Genomic DNA, 24699 nt, shown 5'->3' with positions numbered 1-24699 from the left:
ATGGTGAGAACTCATTGTGGCGTTCTTCTCTCCTCTACTCAGGGATGTAGTAGGGCAGAGTATACCTGGAGATGCAGTACTTTATAATATGTGAGGGTGTGAAGATGTATGTATGTACTTATGTGAAGAGATACACATATAAAGAAAATAAGCCTTTTTAACTTACATAAATACCTTCCTTTTAACACAATGGTAGTGATACTGAAGTCAAAATCAACATACCGTGTCTATTATGTATTTCACAGTGATACAAAAGTAGGTACTGAAGTAGGTGCTGAAGGATCAGAATCTAAACCAAAATCTAAAAATAATCTGCTAATAATCATGACCTCTTTCCCTTGTCCACAGAAGAAAAAAATGATATAAGGTGTTAAATCTGTCCTATGCTAATATTTTATGTGAAATGTATATATGTTTTATGACTGCTCTTCCTTTCCTGAAAGGACCGTTCAAAATAAGGAGGAAGAACCATTTTTCTAGTGCTTAAAACTAATAATGGAAACTTGATTAGGGTTATTAAAAAACAAGATACCATACAATGCTGAACAACATTTTTGTTGTTTTCTCTTCAATCCTCCAGCCACTTATTTTACCCAGCACAAAACTTTAATCACGGCCTGTCATTTTTCTATCAATATTCAATGTCACTGTGTTATACTTAAATTATCTCCACTGGAAACACAAAATGATAGACTGCTGCAGCTGATGCTTTTCACTTTGGTTCTTAATGCAAGGTGGATGCTGGAATGGAAACTGACATGTCAAATGCAGGAAATCAACTAATTTACACGGGAAGGAGGAAGGCACCTTGTAGGAAGAATTTACTACTCAATTTAGTCCCTACATTTACTGTACAGTTTATTTTTACTATATTACCTAATCCATAATGTAAAAATTTACTGCATGCTTTTAGGACTATTTATTTCTCTTAAAAAAAAAGGTATACAGTAATGGACCTCTACCCCACCTCCACTGAAGCATCAATTATAAATAGTCTATTCTAACAGTGAAAAACTTAACTTTGATAGATGAGGAGAAAGCGATCAGGGAATTCTTCTTATTAAGCAGGCCATAAAGCCATCTTCTCAACCACAGTTTATCATTCACCTCATTCATAATCTGATAAAGCACCTTCAAGTTTGGTACTAACACTGATAACTCAGTCTGCATCCTGCTTGCCTTTAGCCTCTGCAATAACAGCAAAGCCCCACAATGTCATTAAACAGTTGGATTTTTTTTTGACTGGATGGGAATTGCTGGAATGAGATTTTTTTTCTGCTCCATTTAATATCTGATCCCAAATGAGAATCAAAGGAGGGGCATGAACTAGCCCCAGTTTTGAAAAGCATGCATCTCAGGATCCATGCATTCATCTAAGGTCTGTTCAAACCACTGAGCTGCTGCAAGCCTAAATACTATCACGAGCTTGAACCTCACAATATTCAAATTCTGGTGACTTCCACTGAAATTCAGTGGCTTTCAAAACCACAACCAGTTCTAATTCAAGAAAATACATTTGTTTCCAAAGGCATACAATGGGAAGAAAGCACAACATTTGAATTGAGGCCACATTCTCAGCTGTCATAAATCCATGCTGTTGCAATAACAGCGATGTCTATTTATACCCCCAGAAGAATGCATCCTTATCGCAAACCAATTAGAAGAATGAGCCTGATCTCTTCTTGTTTGTTACAGCCTCTGACCACAAGTGGTAGGAAGCATATAAAATGAATTTACAATTCTCCTATGTTTACTTTTTATTCACCTCTGTTCTCGAACATAAAAAGCCACAGTTTATAATATATTCCCTCTCTGAAAGGGCAACAGATTTAGAATTTCAGTGTCAAGTGAATTTGGGAACATGAATCATCTTGTGTACTGCTGACAGAGCAGGAATTAGGCATGTGAAAAAAAAAAAAAAAAGAGGGCAAAGAAATGCCCTTTTAGAAGAGATACAATCAGGAGAGACTACATTCTCACCATGTAGGAATGTACCTTGAAATTCAACCTTTGTAACCAGGAAGACACACCTGGAAAAATGAGAGTTTTCCAAATACTGATGTCAAGAGTCGCGTGCTTCCGGAGCTCCTCTGGAAGGTCTGAGGGCACGGTACGAGCTGCTGTAGCTGCAGGGTTGAGTAAGGTCAAAAAGAGTCAAATCCTGTTCTGGCTCCAAAAGAGCAAGGCAGAAAGAGCAGGGCCTACAGATCCTCCTTGGCTGGACCCTGTCAGCTACGAGGCACCCTGGTTGCTGTGTGGTGCTGCTGGCAGCACACTGCTAGCTAGCTGCGGCCTGCACGTCCTCCCAGACTGTGAGCTTACTCCCGGCAGTAAGCACGTGAAGGAATGACTGCCTCCAAATGCTAGTGGGAAAGGCTGTTCCAGCTGCATGCAAGACAGAGCTACCCTACATCTTCACACTCAGGCTATGCAGGAGGTGATACTTTACTTATTTTCTACTGGTTTAATTACCACAACACTTGTATCTAAAGTGACAGTCAGGACTTCGTGCTAAGTCTTGTCCAAACATGGGATGGGATCATTTAGCTGTACCCCTGGACAGTGGGCAGACAATAACAGATGTCCATCTTCATCTTCCTTGATCTCTCTACACTCATTACTACTGTTGATGGCAATCCTGCTTGAGAGAGATGACAAAGCTTTTGAGAAATGCACAAACTGGTCTTGAGTCTTGCCTGCAGGGATGCACTCAAAAACAACAGCAGTAGGAAAATACACATCCACCTCTGAACAGTTTTCTCACCAAGTTCACAAGGGATCAGGTCTTTCTCACCACGTACATTCACCTATATGCAGCCACCAGGGGACTTGGTAAGAGAGCATAAGCTGAATGTCACAGACACAGAGGCGACAAACAGCTTTGCACATCTCTCCCTCCCTCATCACATAATCATATAGCCACAACTGAGAAAGGATTGCATGAAAAGAGGTCAAAGAGAAGATAACAGCTGGGTGGGTAGAGCTGGGCAAGGGACAGGTGATGGTGGTGGGCAAAGAGAAGTACTTTGAAGAGTTTGAGGCCACGATACACTCACCTTTATCTCAGTAAAAATTGACAGACTGAGAAAAGTTTCACAAGATTACTGAAAACAGTATCCTGCTTAACTGGATGCTTTCCCTTGATTTATCAAACTCAATCCCTAGTTTCTGGAGTGCCTCTCACCTGACACTATGCTCTTGCTAAACATCTGCAGATAATGTTAGCATCTCCTGTTGCACACGTTCTCCATTATCTGGATGGGAAGATGAAAAACACTGTCCTTTAGCTTGACAGAGCTTCCAAAGCAGCTACAGCACACAGCAAATATGCCCTATTCTTCCCAGAGAATGCGGAGTCCAGCTCATGGTCTCAGACCTTATCTTCAGACATCCTCCCTAAATCAGAGGATGAGATCAGTTATTGAACACACTCTCTTTTTGAAGCAGGTGGCTTTCTGTCTTGTAGCCAAAGCCTCTTTGCATAGGAAATGGTAAACTATTAAAAGCAAATCAACAAAGCTCATTGCTTCAACCTTCCCTTCATTAATGCAAATATACATTAGGACAGACATCTACAAGGAAAATTGTACAGGCTTCCAGGTCAAAATGCCAGCACAGCCTACTCTTAGGCATGAGGAAGCCAGTGTGGCTGATGTTAGTCATGTCAGACATTCAGCATTCACAGAACGGGATCCTCCCACATTCATTAGAATCGCTGATTAACAAACAAATAAAAGAGGAAAACATTACTTTTGCTCCAAAATTGAGAAGTCTTAGCACACCAATGCAGCAAAGTGATGCAGAATTACTTATTCTTGATGACGCACGAGTTTGCAGCCTAGAGGACTATCATAATATTAATGAGTTTCAGCAGACTGTTGAACTGTAGCTTTGTAGACATGACTGACCAGCACCAGAACAATGCAGCATAAAAAAAGGCATACTGAAGAAGAAAAGATCCTAACAAAATACACAATTACTAACCATCTAGAGAGGCTGTGAACTTTCAGCATGTTTTCTTTTTAAGCAAGAGCAATACTTTGTGTTTTTCTAAGGGAAGACCCAGCCTTGCCCTCTGATGATTTGTGCTATGCTAAGGATAAAATGAATGGAAGACAAAGAGCCTGGAGGGAAGGAGCGGGGTGGGGGTGGGAGCAGGGAAGCTTTCTCATGAATAGGCTGCAACATCCTCTGTCACCTTGTCTTTGCCAACGCTGCACACTAACTACGGAAGTTAATTCAGTTACTTAAACAAAACAAAACAAAAAAAAACTAGCCTGGATGAAATCTGAATTGATACAGACAGAGAGTTACTAAAGCGCATGTGACTGTGTGCTTTATTTTCAAAAGCTTTAAGAGATGTTAGAAACTGGCCTCAAATCTGAGTTTCTTTTTTTCCTAAAAAGGTCTATTTTCAATGCTGAGATTGGATTTAAAAGGAAGAGAGCTCTCCCCTACTTATCATAAACCAGTACCATCATGTACCAGTTTCCCCATCTCCCAATTAAAAAAGATAAAAAGAAATAAATATTTGCAACCCAGCATTCCTGAATTAGCAAAATAAACCAAAACTAAACTAAATAAATAAAGGGAAAGAAGAAAAGGCAATGAAAATTGGAAAGTCTGCCATTCTTGTGCTGTTCTTCAATTTACTGTCTTATGTAGAAGCCAAACATTAATTTAAAAAAGTTCTGGGCACGATATATATCAAATAAACATTGGTGCAATATTAATTCCCCATTAGGACTTAGAGTGGAAAAATAAAATTTGTGTACGTTGTCTTTCCCCCAGACAAATGCTGGACCTGGGCCTTCTCATCGCACCCCTCCTCTTCTGCAAAGAGCTCTTTCCACACCTCAGCCAGCATATGCTTATTTGGGAATTGAAACAAACTCCTTCTCCACTAGCAGCAAGCACTCTCTTTACCTCTGCAGAGCCAGAAGAAGATCCTTGCTGCCACAAAAAACATAGTGGGTTCCATGAGTGCAATTATCACCTATCTTGTGAAGGCCACAGACAGGAGCAATGGTCTTCTTTATCTTCTCACTTGGTGGAAGAAGCAGATTACATCCTTTGCCCTCCCTCATTTTTACTGCCCAGGCAACTTGTATTCATCTACAGATGAGTGCAAATATTGGTTCTGCTGGTGCTGAAAGACACAACTGAGAGGTTGGCAACCAAGAGCTGCATCCTGGCAGAAGACATGAGTTTGTCTACCAAGGATCTCCATCATGGGACCAGACTACCATGAAGATGAAGTGCACATTACGCTGGAGAGACATGATTACAAGTTCTAATCTGCTGCACTTCCAGAAAGATTATTTCAGTTACCACCCTCTGAGGGTTTTAGCCATGGTTTCCATGCCCAGAAACAAAAAGAACAGCAAAGATTCTCAACTTTCCCCCAGCCCCAGTTAATCTAGGCTAATCCATTTCCACAAAGCAATGCCATCAAATTTCTCATGAGGTTATTTAAATTTAAATTTACTAAGCATTTCCGAGATACTATGTGCTGGCAGGACATTGCAGACATTTTCAAATATACTGCAAATGATTGTGAAGACAGAAAGAACATTTAATGAGAATCTGTGCTGTGGTCATGCAGTCTAAGATACCCTGAAAAATAATCTGCTCTGTTTTAAGGGTGAGAATGGGTTTTCTGTGAATTAAGTGCATTTTTATATTTCTATTTTCTGGTACTTTTTTGTCCTCAGTGGCATACAGAGAGGAGATACACAACAATAATAGTTCTAAGGAATGAAGTTGGAAACAAAATAAAGAAGGTAAGAATAAAATTTTAGAAGTGGAAATGAGACAAGTAAAGGGAAAGGGGAGAGAAAAATATAAATAGAGACCAGGGGAAGAATCGGAAAGCCCTCTCTCCAAGGATACTACCTTCAAGAACAGCAAACAAAAAAGCCCACAAATGTTTAAAGTAGAGGAGGGGATAAAAATGAGTTAGAAAGGATATATAAGATTTTATTTTTTGTTAATTGGATTCATCATTGTGTAAACTAAATTTTCACAGCTACTCAAAAAAGGAGGACATATCTCCTAAATAAGGCTGGGCTAGTACAGCCAGCAAAAATTACCTGTCATTTATTAGCTAACACACTTAGCTGTTTGCTTTTCAATATTCACAGCTCATTTTATTCATGAATATTTTGGGTGAGCAAACTTCCCCTCACCAGAATACTACCAATACAAAAGATCAGTGGGGTAATAAAGCAGCTTGAATATTGTTTCCAAATATTGAGTGGGAGCAACTCTGCGTATGTACACTATCTTTGCTAATTTCTTCCTCCCCCACAGAAATCTATTCAAAATGCTACTTTTGTTCATGAGTTCCTAAGTTCTTGTTACCAGTTACACAGCTGAAGTGATAATCCTTCAATTCATGATATTATGACCTTTCCACAGCAAGTAAGCACGATGACATAAGTTGCTGTTTTCAGGCTGGAAAATAATATCAGGAAAACATAAGACTTTAAGAAACAATAACCCTGTTTTCATGACAGCGTCTCTCGTGTAAACTGAAAAATAAGGTGACTGAAATAAAGAGTATTGTATTGTTCAGAACAAGGAGAATTGATTCTCCAAAGAAAAGTGTTCAATTGTCCCAACGTGTGTTTGGTGACACTGCAATGTTCTTTAAATGTTTCTGAACCCAGACAAGTGTTTTGCTGGTGGTGGTGGTTGAGAGCTTTTTGTGAACCTATCAGTATGACAAAACACCACAATATGTTAAAACAAGATGGTTTCATTCTAAAAAACAGCAAAACAGATTTGAGGCAGAATCCCTTCAGATGTCACAGAAGTGTGCAATTTCCTTCCAATTTTGCAAATCTGATAACTTATTTACTATGTTCACTTCCAGTGGCACCAACATCTAACCACGTTCCCAATTTTCAACACTTAAGATAGCCACACAGGGCCTAGTCCTACAGTCCTTTGTTACAAAGGGAGGCAACACAAGTGATTGCACTGACATGCACAAGCACTTTTTCAGGTAGATGAGGATAAGCAACACCTTAAAGTTATGGGCAAACAACATTTTGGGAAACTAACCTCATACGTTCTATGTTCTATAAATATATATACATATTATATTATATTATACTATATTATAAATACAATATAAATATATAACATATTATATTATATATATGTATATCCCACACAGACAAGACCAGTAGAGAAGTTGTAACCAGATGACAGATAACCATCCATCCACAAGGACGCTTGGCCGTTTTGATGTTCTCTGAGCTCTCAGACCATCAGCCTATCCCCTCAGTGTGCTATTGAGAGCATTCATACCCAGCTCTGCTCCCAAAATCATTTTGGAGACTTAGCGTGTTATAGAGGAGACCCAAGATACATGGTATGTAAACTAATGAGATGAATAATAGGCGACAAAAATGACTGTTGTAAGACCATTCATTTTCAAGTAAACCGGAATGTGATGTCTTAGCAATTAATGCTGAGTTGTTCTGTTATGGTTTGGGACCCTCAGGACATTGGAGGCCTCGTCTGAAGGATGCAGCTCAATGTAGTTGACATTCAAACGCATTAAAAACATTGCTTGCATGAGAAAACCACAAATTTCCTTTACAGGAATGCAAGTCTTGCTAAACACACACAATCCCCTTCACACTTCGGTGAACAAGGAGCTGCAAGGTGTGCAAAGAAGCGCACCTTACGGCAGGGTACAACTCCACTACACCTCATGTCCTGAGCACCCAGGAGTTGAAAAAAGTCATTAAAATGAAAACAAACACTGCTGATTAGAAAACAAACCAGGACAAATAGCAAAAGACAATAAATTGAAGAAAAAAGGTTTTACATACATTTACAAAGTTACAAGGTGCTGTATCATTTAAAAATCAATAATGGCAAAGCACCGTCATTGCAATATTACATCTCACTAGCAGGCATTTCTTACTAGCTTCATTTCCACATTCTTGCAGAATAACACAGAAAATAGCTCAATAAAACATCTTTGTGTAATTGTCACAGTTATTCCTGAAAAATATTATTCCCCCAAAATAATTTCATGATTCCTATCTGGGAATTAGAAACAGCAACTAAAAAGCCATGGTTTTGTGATCAATGGAAGTCGTAGGATAATCTTTGAGGCCTGCAGAAGAGTACAATCACATTAAATTCCCTCAGCTCAAGAAATGTCATCTTTACATCGGCTGGTACAAAAAAATTGTTTCCAGCCTGAGGCAGTTATGATAAGGGATTTAGAAGCCATCACCATGTGGGCCACGAGATACAAAGGAATGCATCACTGCATATAAAGCATCTCTTGCTCCCCATTTCGAAGCTAACGTTCTCACAGCTGTGTATGACTTAGACCAGCTGGGAAGAAGAAAGGGACTAAATGAGTCACTAGAAGTATCCAGCATTTTGTCTAGCCTATGTTTAACACTACTGCAGCAGAACTGTTGGTAAGCAAAATAAGATCAGATGATGATACTGCACGCGCTGGGGCTGCGTGTCCTCTTGGAAGCAACATACAAAACGCCTAATCTTTAGGGGGAGGTAGGCAAAGATGGCATTTCAGTCATATCCGTGCACTGCTACAACACTGCTGCCAGCTGAAACAGCCCTCAGTGCAACTGAGGTGGGTCACGGGTTACACAAAATTACCGCAGGCCATCTGGCACTCCCCAACACACTCGTGCTGCTGTGTACAGGAGGGGGAGAAGCTTTTGGAAAGCCTTACTAGCAGCCTTTGCACAGCAACTCTCCTCTAGCAGCTGCCAGGCTTTGTGCACAATGACATGCAGGACGCTAGCAGCCCAAGATGAAATCTCAGCCCTGCAGAAGATAAGAGGCTGGAGACTGCCAGAGAGGGGCTTTGTCACCAAAATGCTCAATATTTGCAAGCTTGCGCTTGTAGGCTTGGATACCACAGCCTACTCTTCAAAAGCACGGTGCCAGACTTCAGACAGGGCTCTGAGTGTGTGCACTTTGACACAGGGACCTCACCTGACTGCAGAAAATCATGACTGTCTTGAGAAATCTTGAAAAGCCTAATTATTTAATTAGCGATGAAACCAGCACCTCCTGGGGTTTCTGCTGCCTCAGGGTTCAATTTTCCATGGCAGGTCTGGCTCTTGGATTTTGAGTGTCAGCGAAGGGATAAACGATAGAGTCCCAAGGTCTTTTGTTTCTCCTATGTTTAATTTTCACTCTGCCTCCTCCCCCCAAAAATGCATTTTTCACTTGTGAGATGCCCCTTCATCACGTAGCGTATCTATCATTGATTGTTTAGGCTATGGTTCAGGCATAACTTCTATATTAACATGCAATGCCACCCAGGAAATATTTGGTATGTTAAAAGAAGTTCTTAAGGCAAATGTCAAATGATCCACGGCATATAGAAAAGAAATATTCAGCTGCCACTCTCTTGCAACAATTCTGCCACATTTATTCCATCTGCTCCAGAGAGCAAATTTCACAGATTATCAATTTCTAATAAATTTCACAAGGGCAATGTATTCCAAATATGTTTCTACAAATATCTAGCAGATGGACACATGAAAAATAAAGCATTGTTATCTCATCCTATATCTCATGAAGCTGATTTGCAATACTAATGATACTTAGTTTTCTTTGGTATAAAAGCCTCCTATATATATATATATATGTATATGTACTTTAAAATAAAACAGGTATTTTCCTCTACTACTGCTAGAACATCAGCAATGTCTCCAAAGGTAAGAAAGAAAGAAATCCTTTTGCTGCATATTTTGGTGATATAACCGAATTCCTGTTTTTTGCACAGCACTTTGCAAGATAACTGTATTTGCCATGGAACATTTACTAGCTTCTGCAAGGACAATGGTCTGAAAGATATATTTTTTTTTAATTCTACATTCTTCCACACATTTTTGGGGGTTTCTCCAGCTATCAAATATAGATCACACAGAGATTGATCTTGATATGCACATGCATTCCCACAGCCCCCTCTGTGATAGAAGTGACATAGACTGAAGCTAGGACAGAGATTTAATGAGACATAGGGTGCATGTAAAATGTGACAGACGTACAACCAGTCACATCGCGTGACTTTCATTGTGATATGTAAGCTAGCTCAGATGATGACTTTTCAGACAGGAATACAGATCAGAGGTTTCTTACCCACTTAAAAGGCAGATAACTTCAAAACCAGGTGAGTAACTGCAAATGCCAAATCGAGACTTAGATTCCAACACCTAAGCACCTAAACAAATGTGAGTTGGTACTTACTCTCAGTTTCCACTGATCTCAGAGGTGTTTATTAGTACCCCACACATTTTGCAAAATGTGGCCACTTTCATTAAGTGCTTAAGTATTGATCGAGGAGAGCATTCAGCACAAGTGGTGAGCTGAAGTTGTCCACGTAGGACTTCTTACACTTGATATACCCATAGAAATGTCTTCACTGAACACAGTCTCATTGTCCTCTGACCACTTCTGTACATATCTTGTTTAACAGCAAAAGTAAAGCATTTTGCAGTGCCATTAGTAAATGGAAGCAATGGCAACGGTATTTGATTAATACCATTATTTTAAAGAAGAGCTAGCGACTGTAAAAAAAGCTATGAGAGGTTTGAAGTATCTTGGTGATTGGAAAAGAGCCGGCTGGATTATTAAACCTGCTACTTATTTATTTTTTCTTGAAGGATACTGTCCTGAACAATCGTCAGTCCGTTGTTCAGAATGCAAGCTGTATTTTAAATGGAAAAACAATATTAAAAAATCAGTGTAGTTAATTGGCAGTTAGCTTCTTTTACATGAAATTATTAGATACTGAATATATTTGCTTTTTTGTCAATGCATTGACAAAAAGTTCTTCATTCTGTAAGTGCAAGACAATTAAGGAGTATTGTTCTTAATCAATCATCAACATTGTATTAAACTATCTGAGAACGAACCCATTTTTTGGACTTCAGTCAAAAGTGCTATACTTGTTCCTTGTTTTTTTTTTCAGAGAGAGAGAGAGAGAGAAAGGTACTCCAGTGGATAAACTAGGTACTCCACATCCCAAAAAAAAAGAAAACACAAAATGAAAATGAAACCAAAATGAGAATTTATTCCAAACTACACTTTCCTTAAGAAAATAAACAAAAGAGAGAAAATAAATAAATAAAATTGATATTTTTTTAACTTATTATTTTAACTCATTAAAGCTGTTTTGGTCTGAATTTTCTTCATTAATTCTCTTTTATTATAATATCAGTCAAAAACCACATTACTAAGAGTTCTACCTTATTTTGAAGCTATACTTTAATTTGAATCTAGGTTGCTTCTATTTGAAGTGATGTTTCATCTGCAGAAAAACTTAAAAAGTTTATTTGAATTCTTGTTGCACATGCTTGATCCTCTACTGGTCTCAAAGGCATCAAAAAAGTACATCCATGAGCCAGATGCAAATTTCACCTCTGAAGAAGAGGTGAAATGCAATCTTAAGAATGTAATCTTAAACCATACTCTTTAAACTTTCCTTGGAGAATAGGTCTTCAGCTTATGATTTTTAAGGAGTAATATGAGCACCTACATGAAGACCAAAAAAGAGAAACAGTCTCTCAAGTAACTTCGCTAAGTAGGGTGAAAAAAGCCTCTTGGGCTCTTGTTTACTTCTTTTGCTTACTCACACACACACACTTACACACACAAAGCAGGTGGAATTAATTATTTAGAGACCAAATAACCTTTAAAAAAAGTAACTATAAAATTTGCATAAATATAACGCTATTTTAAAGATGTAGTATCCTACTTTCTGGTAAAAACATCATACATTTTCTCTTCCCACCAATATATAAAGAAATTCTTAGCCCTTAATTACATGAAATTAACTATTTTTAGAATAATACCATTTTTACATATTGAAAAACTGGTTCAGGACTGAATCTTCCCTGTCTGGGGGCTTGGCCAACACTGTTGGATTATTATTATTATCATTATTAGGAAGGGAGATTTCAGAAGTTTGGCACTACCACAACAGTCTGGAGGGCTGGAGCATCCAGGTGGCCAGTTAGGGACAGAGAAGCTGATGGCAAGCTCTGAAGTGAATATTAAAACCGCATTTACAGCTGCAGTGACACACACACAGCACTTGGAGTTCATGTATTTGTGTCCCCAGCAAAGGCTGGGGAGGACACTCATCTCTCAACAGCACAACTTTGAAGCCTGTAGCCTTGTGATAGAAAACCTAGACTGAAACTGGCTCAGGCTTGTATGGCACTAAGGAAGGCAATCCTTGTATACAAAAGCAAAAAAAAAAAAAAAAAATTTACAACACTTGAAAACTCTTAGATCTGCTAAGTAAGGTTTGAAATGGTCAACTACTGTCCATAAAGAAATGCACTAGCCTCCAAAATACAAAGCAGTGTCAAGAAAGGGTTTTAACTTTTAATCCTTGCCCTGAAAGAATACTCTTCACAGAAGCAGGATGAATACCAACAGTTCAGCCTTGGATTTTCTCCCACAAATACTAGGAATAGGGTAAAAAGGATGCTGAAAGCTCATAAACAACGCTTATCAAGACACCTAAAACTGTATTACAAGTTAAAGTACGGATGCTGTAAAGAAAATTCCAGTTTCCAGACAACCCAAATGTTATATAAACAGATGTTAAAAACTAAAAACAAACCACTACTGCAAAGCTATCTGATGAATTCTGCGAAAGCAGATTAAAAAAAGTCTGTACAGCTTCTCCAAGTATTTAATAGTTAGAGGGATTTATGTCATTCTAGTAGCCTGATATATCATTTGAGTCCTCACAGGCTAGAAGCATCAATATATGTTGCTATACCTTATGTTTTAAATTTTAATAAAGAGTAGGGTGTTTGTTTTTTTTTTTTTTGCCCCCCCCTTTTTTTTTTAAACAACCCACAGGAGGCTCTTAAGACTTGTGTTAAACTTAAGTATTTGAGACTTCTCTAGCTAAGCTGAAATCAGAGTTCTGAAATCAGTTATGAAGTATCAAAGTTATGGGGGGTAGGCAAGACAGACACAGCTTGATCTTTGAAGTCCACTTCCACCATTTTTCACCCAGCTCAGACTTACTTTTAAGCATGAAAGTTATGCAAAGTAAGTACCTTTATATTCAACAGTGTGAGTGAGGAAATTTTAAAATCTGGAAACATTTCTACCAATGCAACAACAAAATGAAGGCAGATTATTAATTACACCTGCTCAAAAACAGAAATAGGAGTGGCATTAATTTGGGGCGGTTGCATTTTTACTACGGCATAAACTTCAAATACAGCCTATGAAAGCTTTTTCTGATATAAATACTTGTGGGAGACAAAGTCCACTTTTCTATCACAACAGTAGTGCAACGTTTACTAACAATCCTTCAAGGAGCAGCCTAAACCTTGAGGACTAGTCTAGAGCCCCCTTCACACAGCAAGAGGAGGAAATATAAATGCTAGCGTTGCTTTAGAAAAACAACAAAACCATAAATATAAGTGTATTCTACGTTAGGATTCAGTTCCCAAAATATCTCCATTGTTGTCTTGGTTTCTATTTGCTTTCTAATTCCCCAAAATAGCATTCTTTCAAAACTGTTATATAAAGGGTCATTACTTGTTAAGGACGCCCAGAATTATAGCAAGGGACTCTTTGGCTCTGCTCAGAGCTCAATTCTGCATAGGAACAGAGGAGTGCCTTTTACAGCTGCAGCATCCCCAGTACTCCACAACTTCTGGATGTTCAATGGTTCACACCACAGATCACAGTACCTGCAGGCAGAGTTGGAGTGATGTGCATCAATTGCATGCACACTCCCTTGTCTCTGGCTGTACCAGCTCTGCTCAAGAGCAGTCCTGTGTACTGGAGAATGCCCTAAACAATGTTTATTTCTTTTACCTGCATCCTTTGGCAGGTTGCTGGTAAAGCTGCTGAACATGGCGAGGAACAGAGGTCATAAGAAGAACATTTGGGGGATTTCCAACCTTGAACAATTCTGGTATTATTCTAACGCAAGTTCAAAAACATTCCCTAACACTTTTATGTATGTCAATGATGCATTAAGAAACATTTTTAATATTTCAGAGGTTTCCATGACATCATCCTTACCTATGTAGTTTATCTTCCAGCATCTCCATATACTTTTCAGCATTTTCTTTTACACTGGTCACTGCAAGATAAAATTCAACAATTAGGTAATGGTATAACTGAACAGTTTTGTATTGTTTAAACCATCTCATCTCTTACCCACATATTTTTATACACATCAGTTGAAAACGAGAATTCCAATAATCCTTCCACAATTAAATTACAGTATATGTCTTCCCCCTTTTTTCTTGAAAGTCTATTGTATGTGTACTAAATTAATATATCTACTGATTAATGCATCACTAAATTAACCACTCAGTTGCACCAGAAAAATGGTGAGACTAATGAAGGCACGTATCATAGAATGTATCTTGTCAAAACAAACGAAAAAAACACACAACACTGCTAGATCTTTGTCTTTACCTTCAGAAGTAGGCAAGCCTAATTCAGCAATCCCTGAACAAGAGTCCTGCAAAATCCTCTGAAACCTTTATCAAATTTCTTCTGACAGAACTGAAACAGTGTGGTATGGAAAGCTTTTTTTGACCACACAAGCTTTTTATGACCTAAAAACGAACCAGCCAAACAACTTAGGACCTAGATATCATCTCCACACGAGTCCCTACAACCTCTTCACTGAGAGCAAACTCCAATGAACTACTTACTCAATGTAACACAAAATAACAAAGCTATGTAAGATCCTTGGTACTCTGTCCTGCGTATGAATGGGGGAAAAGGCAAATCCCCTCCAGGAAAATGGAGGCTCTTAGTGGATCATCACATTATTATTATCACCATCTTTACCTGACAGCTGCTCGAAGTCTAGTAGGACTGTTAATTGGTTAGTCATTTTGAAACCCTTAACTCACTGCACATCAATGCTATGTTCAGTTTATGTGAAGACAGATTCTACAGAGTATGGCTGTTTCTACAGGTTTGCTGTGTGGATCATCTACCCTCTGAATTTACCTATCCATCTCCTCCTGCCACCTCCTCTACAATACAATGCTTCCAGGTTGAGCTAACATAAATCAAGTGCTGCATGTATTTATCACTTTCCCTCTCATTTTTTTCCATTTTTTCCCCTCATAACATAGAATTTCACACACTAACGTCTAGTCTGAAAACTTGGTGTTAAACAGGTTTGTTGTTCTAAAGTTGCACAAACCTACTCAGGCAATACCATTTGCAGCAAACATCAGGGTCAATGTGACATTGACTATCTGCAGAAGGTGTTCACCTGGTCAGACAGAAGTCATACATCGCTGAAGCAGTCTGCACCTCAATAGCAAACATGGGACACATTTCATGAAGCTGATTCATTTTTTTGTTTGTTTGCTTTTTTAAAAAGAGAGGTTATCAGATTATATATATTTATATATGTATACATACACACATACACGCACACAGAGACACACACCCTAATTCTCTATTAAAGCATCACAATGTCATCCATGGTATCATTAATCCAGAATCACTGTCAGAACAGGTTTTGCAACACAACACCTTGAGCCAGCAGGATTATGGAAGATTATACTGTGTATAGTCAACTGCATTCATTTCTACGTTCACAGATCTATCTCACCATTAGAAGAGTGCTGGCAAACATTAAGCAAAAGGTTATATGAGGATTTTTGCAATGGCACTGGAAACTAAACAAGTTTCCTTATCTTGTAGCAGAGTTTTCTAACAAGTACAGGGCTCAGTAAAAGTTCTGGCTTTCATTACCATTCTTTTATTCCCGTGTTTCCTGTGGAAGTGCAGAGGGCCTGCAAGTCTTCTTTTAATGACACACTACAGTTTTATATAAACTACAACCAGCTTTTCAAAACTCCCTATCTGTCAATTTGCAATGCGTTGACCTGAGGTTCAGCACACACTTTGATAACAGATAGCTTCAAGGTATGTGGCTGCTGTACTTCCCATTCTCTTGCCATTGTCGTAATATCCTTGAACATGAGCTGTTACAATTCAGGGGCTTATTCGTTCTGATAATAAAGTCAGCAGATATTAATAATTTTTGGAGAGGGATGAGAAGAGGTGGAGAATCTGTTTCACACTCACTTTGTTTCTAACCGATATAGTGACTTCTTATGTTACATGAAAGATAAACCTTGCTTTCAATTTCTCCTGCTGTGCTTGTCACTTTTTAATTGGGTATGATCTGATAGAGTAATTCGCACTTTCACAGTTCAGTCCTGCCCCTACATGCAATTTTACAATGCCCTTGAAGCACGCAGCTTAATATATCAGCATTATTCAATGACAAAAAGTAATGGACAAGAATACACCGCCAGTCGAAAGTAGGTCAGTAAAAAGCTAACACTCATTTGGAAATCACCTCACATCACTAAACCATACTCCCTCCATCAAATGTTTTAACTACATTAAAAGAAATGCAAACTTTGTTGCTAAAAGAGAAAGCTATCCAGACTAGCTTTGTCTGCTTGCCTTCTTGTGCACGTAATTGAAAGAGCTGTGACCTGGAGATTTTGCTTGAAGGAAAATACTGCTTAAAAATTCAGTGGGGGTTACTTCCGCTGTAACAAATTGCAAGCAGCACCGCAACAAATACACAAATACTTTCAGCCTTTTAGATCATCCATTTGAAATAGAAGACAAGCAACAAATTAGCAGGTTTTTTGTTCTAGCTTAATGAATCTATTCACGATCACTTCAAAGCACACAAAGTGCAAACTGGAAGCCATGCGTGCCTTAAATCTAGCTAGGAAAGTACTAGATGACAGACAAAAAAAAAGTAGTAATAATTTATGAGACTCTTTTCTGCATAAACATGCCAAATGGTTTATTTTTATATTTAAGTGAATGAGATTGCTTTTTTTCATTGGTTCTCCAGGGATTTACATGCTTAGCTCATATTGGCCTTAAGGGGAGTTATTAGAATAAAAACATATAAATACCCATGGAAGATCAGGCACCAGGGTATTTGCTAAGGTTAAAAACACACTTTTCTTGTGAAGCCTTAATTGAAGAAAAGTGATTCAGCATTTCTCTCTCTTATGTTATATCCTTCCTGCCTACAGCAGCAAAGCCCAGTCGGAGGATCAGTCCTGGTGCGATGGAGCTGAGGGCCAGCAGTGAGCTCCTGTGGTAGCCTTTTAGTTGGCACAGAGTGCAAATCTACCATTTTTAAAGCTGCATAAACATCTTACAATAATTAACTTATATAGCTTTCTTTCAAAATATCACGTGTGTTTCTCATCTGAAAGGAGCACCCCAAGGGTAATGTTACTTCTCTTAATTACAAGTAGTAGTATTTGAGCCTGCATGTGAAACTATATCATTATTTTTATCCCCAATCTTTGTTCTCACTAAGTGAGCTTTCAGAGACCATGACATCTGCTTTCAGAGACCATGACATCCAAAATTTTCCAAAAATGAGTATCTGACTTGATACACCTTGAACCCAGTGGAAATTCCAGATGTGGGTGCTTGGCACCTCAGAAAAGAAGGTTCTTAAAACTGAAGTGCCTCAATATCATACTCAATATCATAGCCATTTTAAATGCTACCCTACAGGTCTTTAATACTCCAACAGACTATTAGACTTTTTTTTTCCCCTTTTTTTTTGTGAGTGAGCGGTGACACATTTTGACACATTAAAGGTTGGAAGAGCTGCAACAGCTGCCAGCAGATCTAGACCCAGTAGAAAAAGAACTGCCACACATTGCCTGCCTGCACGACAAGCCCAAAGCCAATTCAATTAGCCTCTCCCTTCCTCAAGCATTACTTTCCTTCTCAAGTACTTCATTAGTAACGCAAAGTGAAACTCCCACTGACTTCAATGCGATTTTTGCCCAACTTAAGGAAGCGGGATGAGATTTGGCTCTTTAGAATGATATAAAAATAAAATTAACTGCAAGGACATGCATTGATCCAGCTGCAGTAAACACTGAGGGCAGAATTAGTTGCAAACAAGGTTGACAGATGTCCTGTCATTTTTCTATCTTTGAAGTGTATAAACGATTACTAATGCTAAGAGGAATGCAAAAGCAGAACATGATCAGTTGAAACCATCTGATCTTTTCTGTAGTGGAATATGTGCTGTATTAATGTGTGAAGTTTTGGTCTGAAAAACTGTGGAAAAGCTTCGATATATTTAAAGGTTAACTTGAAAAGCCAGTCAAACTTCAGAGAAGATATGTCAGCTGCTCAACTGCATGTCAAGATGATTTATCAAGCCACGGTAACAAGATTTCGGATTACAGAATAGTAAGGAATTTTGCAACTTGCAGACAGACATGGGAAAAACCCAAAGAACAAGCTTTGAATAAAGAACAACTGCATCTCTCCAGTGTGTTATTCCCATGGAACTCAAAAAGAACAAAAAATGCCAGAATTAAAGAGAGGAAAATAGGTGGTTCAATAAAGACGTGAAAATACTCCAGAAGAGCTGTTATTCTGGGTTAACTCAATAAACCAAATTCATTCTGGTTCACTGATTATTTTTCAGTAACGAAATAAATATTGAGATATGTAGTTACTACCTGTCTCTTCAAGCAATTGCGTTTTGTTTTAAGAAATCTGCTAATCCTTTAAACATCATTACAGAACAGCACAAAATTAGCCTAGGGAAATTACTGCCACTGGAGATGAGGTGGCCAAAATTTAGGAGCAGTCTAAATGGTTTGGCTGTTCCACAAATAAGAAGGTGAGTTGTGAAGACAAAAAACAGGGCTCAGCATCTATGATGCTAAAGCCCCACAAGTAAAGACATAACCTGGTATTGATAGAGTTGAAGGTAACGTTGATTTATCATAATCCCATCCCACAAGAGGACAGAGGACTTTTAGCAATCTATTCTCAAATGCCACTCCACTGCTTTCACAACAACGATGGATGCAGTATGTTGCATCTCGCCCGTATGAAAATTTCCATCATCATCTTCAGTGTCTTTCCAGCACTAGACAGTCAACTCCTCTGATACAGTAGGGCAACTCTTCCAATATATAGGAACAACCAGTTAGAGGATCCAGCTTGAGCATCACTGTTTTACAATACTTTGATTGCTGACCTTAAAAACCTTACAGTATACCACCAGCTTCCATTTCATACCCTCATATTTTTACAAAGGTTGAGAAGCAATAAAAATACATGAAAAGTAATAATGAAATGCAAAATTGGCAGAGCACAGGACAGCACAGCTTTTTCCCACTAGTGCTGCACTGAAACAGGAAAAGAAGAAAAGAACAAAGCGAACATTTTCTTTTCCTTAGGATGTTTATCGTGGGGTTGATGATACAGTAGGTCTACTGTTAATGTTTTCTAAAACACGTAGGTACATCCTGAACAGTACAGTCTAACCTCTAGACATGTCTGGAGTGGGTGGACACTGCAGTACCCAACACAACCCAGCCTTCTCTTTGGGAGACCCCAGAAAGACCAAGTACCAGCTCATTTGTAGAGATGGCAGCGTTTCATTCACACATAGCAGAAGCAGACAATGAACGCGCTCTTTGGTTTTTCAGAGAAGGATCTCCATCTGCTTGTCTCTCTGCATACAAGGCTCTCATCTTATTTATAGCTAGCTTAATTTGTAGCCTTGATGCAACTTAATGAATCTGAGTCTGCAACGAGTTAAGTTGATATCTTGACTTTGATGTGAAAAATTACAGCTAAACATATACAGTAAGTAGAAATTACTGACTTGAGCAGGGAGGCCACATCCTGCCCTCAGGTTGTATGTCAGGTCAGATGTAAGGCACAGAAAAACTCAGCATGAACTGAAGTTTGACAAAGAAATAAAAAAAAAAAACAAAAAAAAACCAACTAAATCTTATAAAGAGAAATGACAGGAGATGATAGCAACTCTGCCTGTAACAACTTGTATTTCTATCTTTCTGGGTGAGGCATCAAAGGTTTGCAGAGCTGAAAAGAGGAGGGGGAAAGCTGTGCCTCATAAAAAGGCACATTTGAAAACCAGACATTCCTAGAATTTACCTCCTAAACCTTCTGCCTTGTATGTGGTACTTTTCATCCAAAGAGACAGGTGACCCTTCAGTTCTGTGATGGTTAAATTGCCTAAATTGAAGGGAATTACCATAGCTTCATATGGATGCTAAGCTTCTTTCTGATTTCTGTAAAATCTAGTGAGCCAGACAGAGAGGTTCCTCCTGTGCTACGTGTGGGAGAGAGCACAGGGGAAAGGCAAATTACCTTCTAAATACTTTCAGTAAATAATCTACTGTTGAAAAAAAAAAAAAAACACCTGAAATTTAAAGAATTGTTTTATTATTCAATATCAAAGCAAGCAAAGCCTTTAAATTAAAGGGACTGTAGGTGAAATACTGAATCGGCAGTGACCAGAGTACTGAAGTTACATGACAATTACCTTGATACTTTAAGAGGCTATAAAAAGTGCAGGGAAGGAGATTAAGGCCCAGGGTCACACAGCGATAATGCAAGACCACCCACCCATCCAGCCTCCAGGCCTCCCAACTTAGTCCCCTCCTGCACGTACCACCTCTCGGTAATCACAGGCCGGGAACAGAGCCCCTAACCACAGGTGTGGAGACTTTTCCACACACAACTTAAAAGCTATGAATGTTGCATTTGGTGTGCACCAAAGGGAGCGTTAAACTGGCTGCAAACTTGGAGAAAAACGCTCCTGCCTTTCCGTGCACGTGGCACTGGATGGCAATGTCCTCACTTCTGGGAAGCCTGAACTGAGCCCTGCATCCAGGCATCTCTCTGCTTTGCGTTTCTGACACAAAGAAGCCAACGTTTCCCAGAAAGGCCTTCTTCGTTATGGATAGATTTTACATTACTTAAAATTAGTTGAGAAGTGGAACCACACGCATTTTTCACCTACAGCATGACTGCAGAGCACCACTTTGGGAAGTATGCTGGAGATCCCCACTGCAAACATGCTCAGGCGACTGAGGCTCTTCAATTCTCCTACAGAAAGGGCAAGGTTTGAGTTTTACTCTTCCAACCCCTCACACCAATAGGACCATCCTACCTGTTTACTAGCTTCTCTGCAGTCACCCAAGCCACTTTTTACCTAGAACATTATACAATCATTTATCAACATACCTTAGCATAGGAAGTATCTTTCCAAAAGCCATAAGGAAAATTTCCCTTCACTTTCCATTCCGATTTCCCTTCTGTTCTTCACTAAGCACTGGGGGAAAAATGAAGCAGAGGGCAGGGGGAGGGAGAGCAATCTGCCTATATTTTCTTTGTGTTTTCTCTTACCCGGTTTCATTCCTCTGCTGACCATCTGTTCAGACCCCCCCCCCCCCAAAAAAAAAAAAAAAAAAAAAAAACAACTCTCTCTCTTTTTTCTCATTTCTCCTCACAAAACAGAGCCTGAGCATCGAGGAGAGCCATGTGTCCAGTTTGTTCTCTGTGGATTGTCAGCAGTCACAAGAGATCATCTGGAAACCATTACACAAGCTAACAAGACAGCCAGACTCGACATGTATGAAGGTACTAAAAGAGTTCAAACTTGTTACTTGAATTACCACAAGTTTTTTCCTGAAAGTAAGATTTATTTTAACACAGTTATATAAAACAAAAAGACCCAGAATGAGCCATTTATATAGCTATCCAAGACAAACAACAGAGAACATAAGCTATATTCAGAGGCTAAGCTCCCTGCCAATAACTGAGAACACCTAATACCTATATCATGAAAAGAAGGAACAATTCAAACTTTTTTTTTTTTTGGCTGAGGAAACAAACTACAAGACAAGTGAAATCTCGATTCAATTTTTGGCCCAACAGGATATCTCATTGCTACTAGGGATGATCGAGTAGACCATCAGACGTATGTCACAGCAGTTCAGTAATGTCAAGGCTTCTAAAACATACAGTAGCTGTTTTAAGTTCTTCTCACAGTGGTTGCTTTGCTGAACTTTCACATATTCAGTACTACACCTAATATTTTAGTCTCTGAATTACAACCAAAAATTATAGTAAATGAGTAACCCACTTCGCCTTTTAATTTTAGGTCACAAAGGAAACACAGTCCAAGATTTCTTTGAACCATTCTAAACCCCCCAGAAACTCTTCCAAAATAAAAGGGCTCTGCAAAATCTCCTGCTAGTCTTAATGTTACTGATTAGCTTTTCACCAGCTCAACAAACATAGCTAGTCAGGCTATACAATCCATTAAGAATCCAGGTACCCACATAGAGACAGCCTTCAGCCAGAAGATAAAACATATTTTATACTGCAACAAATACAATTATTTAATGCAGAAGTTGTTTAAAACTTCGTTATGGAGCAAACCCACAGCAAAATTGCACAGCCCCCCCCCCCCCCCCCAAAAAAAAAAAAGAAAAACAAACCCACACTTGTTTCCAAACACTGCCATAGAATCTGACTACTAAAAGAGATGAAAGGGAGAGATGAGTACAGACATAAGTGCTTTGAAAAGTTGACAAGAAAAAAGTGTGTTAAAAAAGGCCAATGTTACCACTGAGAATGGGAAATGACACTTATCTTCACTTCAATAGAACAAATGGCTGCTAAGACATCAGTCCTTCAGATGATTTGAAAGAAAGGAAAGTAGAGCTTAAAGGTATATACTGAAGGCTAGAAGTAATACATATTGTAGTAGCTATGAGAAAAAGGAATATTCAGCATTGCAAGCTATTTTTAACAACCTTGAAATGACATCAAATAAAGCAGAGACTTCCTGTACCAACACTTACAAATGATAACTGCAAATAGCACTAACTTGCATTTTTGCACTGCTGTTTTCTCCAAGGAGCTAGAACAGGTCTTCAAACCGCAGAACACCTGTGGAAAAGCATCAATTTCTTTTTTGAAAAATAGCTGACAATGAATAGCAATGTAGAAAATGAAAGTGTCCCACATAGTTTGATACAATGCAGTTTTCAGAAACCCTCTGTAAACCACTTGGCCACCGTTGGCTATAACAGGCATGTTTGCTGCATTGCGACTGCAGGGCTTACAAAGAAGAAAAAATGTGGAGCTGCTCAGCAGAGCCTGTTCTGCACTCATTCCAGGCAGGAGGACTAAAGCAGATGAACTTAATATACTGTCTTTCTTAATTCCTAATAATCTTTGTCTTGACCTCCTCCTCCTCATGCAACACTACCTGCTCACAAGCTTCATGAAGCTCATCAGTAATATTTAGATCTACTTGACATACCAAGTAAACACAATGCTTTTGACCACGGACATGCAGTCACCGCTTAAAAGCTTCTCACCTACTAACCTTTAAAGCTGGAACAGAGATTTACAGAGATTTGGGGAAATTCCAGCAGTTGAGCAAAACAGATGTAGCTACAAGAATGGATGTGCACCAAGTGCCCATGCTAACCCCGAGCACCACAAAGGGCAGTCACAGATACAAGTGCACGCTGTTGAGAGGGCAGGTATTTTCTGAACTGTGTTCTAGACAGAATTATTAATTTAATTAGCTGGCTTAAAAATAATGCTTAGAGTATAAAATCATTATTAGCTTTCTTACTTTCTAGCACAAAACTCTAATACACTAGTGCTATTGAAAAACACCACGTTAATATCTCTAAAGTAAGGTGGCCTCTGTGAAGACATTTCCCAAAAGATGATAAGGTACATTTCACAAATGGGTTACACGTACCCCTTTCAAATGCACTGTAACAAAAGATTCCAATAAAAAAACAAACTATCACATTGCACATTACCACATAATTTCCACCTATGTTACTGTGTATTTTAAATCTTTTTTCCTTCATACCCTCTTCTGTCACTGGAGCCATAGATAAATTTGCATCTTCCCCTTATCCAGACAAACTATAAAATATTTGAGTTTCCTGATAACCTTTTTGGCAAAAAAAGAGACGTAATTCATACTTAGCTTAGAGAGATGATGAAAAAAGCAGCCCTATTACAAGTCCAGGATGTCTTTCTCGATACAAGTGGACAGTTTCAGCATCGATAGAAAAATATTCTACCTGAATTAAATCGTAAGACGTCTGTTTGAGTAATGGCCATAAAGGAAGGGAATTAAAGACCATGCCCTTCACATGGAGTCTCAACATTGCTACGTTATAAGTAGGATGAGTGGATTCATTCTTCAAAGGAGCACAATGCTTTAATAGAGTAGCTTTTTTTTTTTTTTCAAAGGAAAATAACTGGTTCTGGTGGAGCTGGCCTTTCCTCTTTAATTTTCCCTACAATTTTCTTTTCTGTACATTTTGTCTGCCATACTACCCCCAGCTGTCTTCCTCTCTGATTCCTGAATCTATATGGTTTGTGTCCCATTTTCTCTTCCATTCTTTTTTTTTTTCCCTCTGCCTTTCAAATTCCTCTTTCCCCTAAGCTGTAAAACATTTTGTTATCACAGGGAATTTTACTTCTGGTTTGGTCCACATAACAAACTTCCAGTACTTAAGTTAATGCCAGGAAGGAAAATTTCTAACAGTCTAATAAGGACTCTCAAGCCAGTAGTTTGAGGACACTTTGCTGGTTATTCTGTTGACTTTGAAATAAATTCCCAATGGCTGGTGTAGACTCTTCCTACAGTAGCTTAGTTTAATAAGTTCTAATACCAAATGTTCTTTAGGTATGAATTAGTTGACTTAATCTTCATGGCACAAATTATTTTTCAAATGTCATCTGGAGTTTTAATTTCTGAGTAAGTTTTGAAGGGATAAAATAGAAATC

General features: G+C 38.6%; 1 protein-coding gene across 7 annotated transcripts in view; it reads right to left on the bottom strand.

The window, feature by feature from the left end:
- DISC1 (DISC1 scaffold protein) overlaps positions 1–24699 on the bottom strand; it is a 202486-nt gene that overhangs the window by 32595 nt on the left and 145192 nt on the right. For 6 of the 7 annotated variants that reach the window (XM_040551461.1, XM_040551465.1, XM_040551462.1 and 3 more), the window contains one exon: positions 14077–14137. In XM_040551461.1, the coding sequence (XP_040407395.1) occupies positions 14077–14137 (61 nt within the window). Of the gene's footprint in view, positions 1–10583; positions 10721–14076; positions 14138–24699 lie in introns of those variants that run through there. The other variant, XM_040551466.1, reaches the window with a different exon arrangement.

The sequence above is a fragment of the Cygnus olor genome, chromosome 3, assembly GCF_009769625.2.
Source record: "Cygnus olor isolate bCygOlo1 chromosome 3, bCygOlo1.pri.v2, whole genome shotgun sequence".
Lineage (NCBI taxonomy): Eukaryota > Metazoa > Chordata > Aves > Anseriformes > Anatidae > Cygnus > Cygnus olor.
The sequence above is the reverse complement of the archived record's forward strand: the minus strand, read 5'-3'. Positions and strand labels throughout refer to the sequence as shown.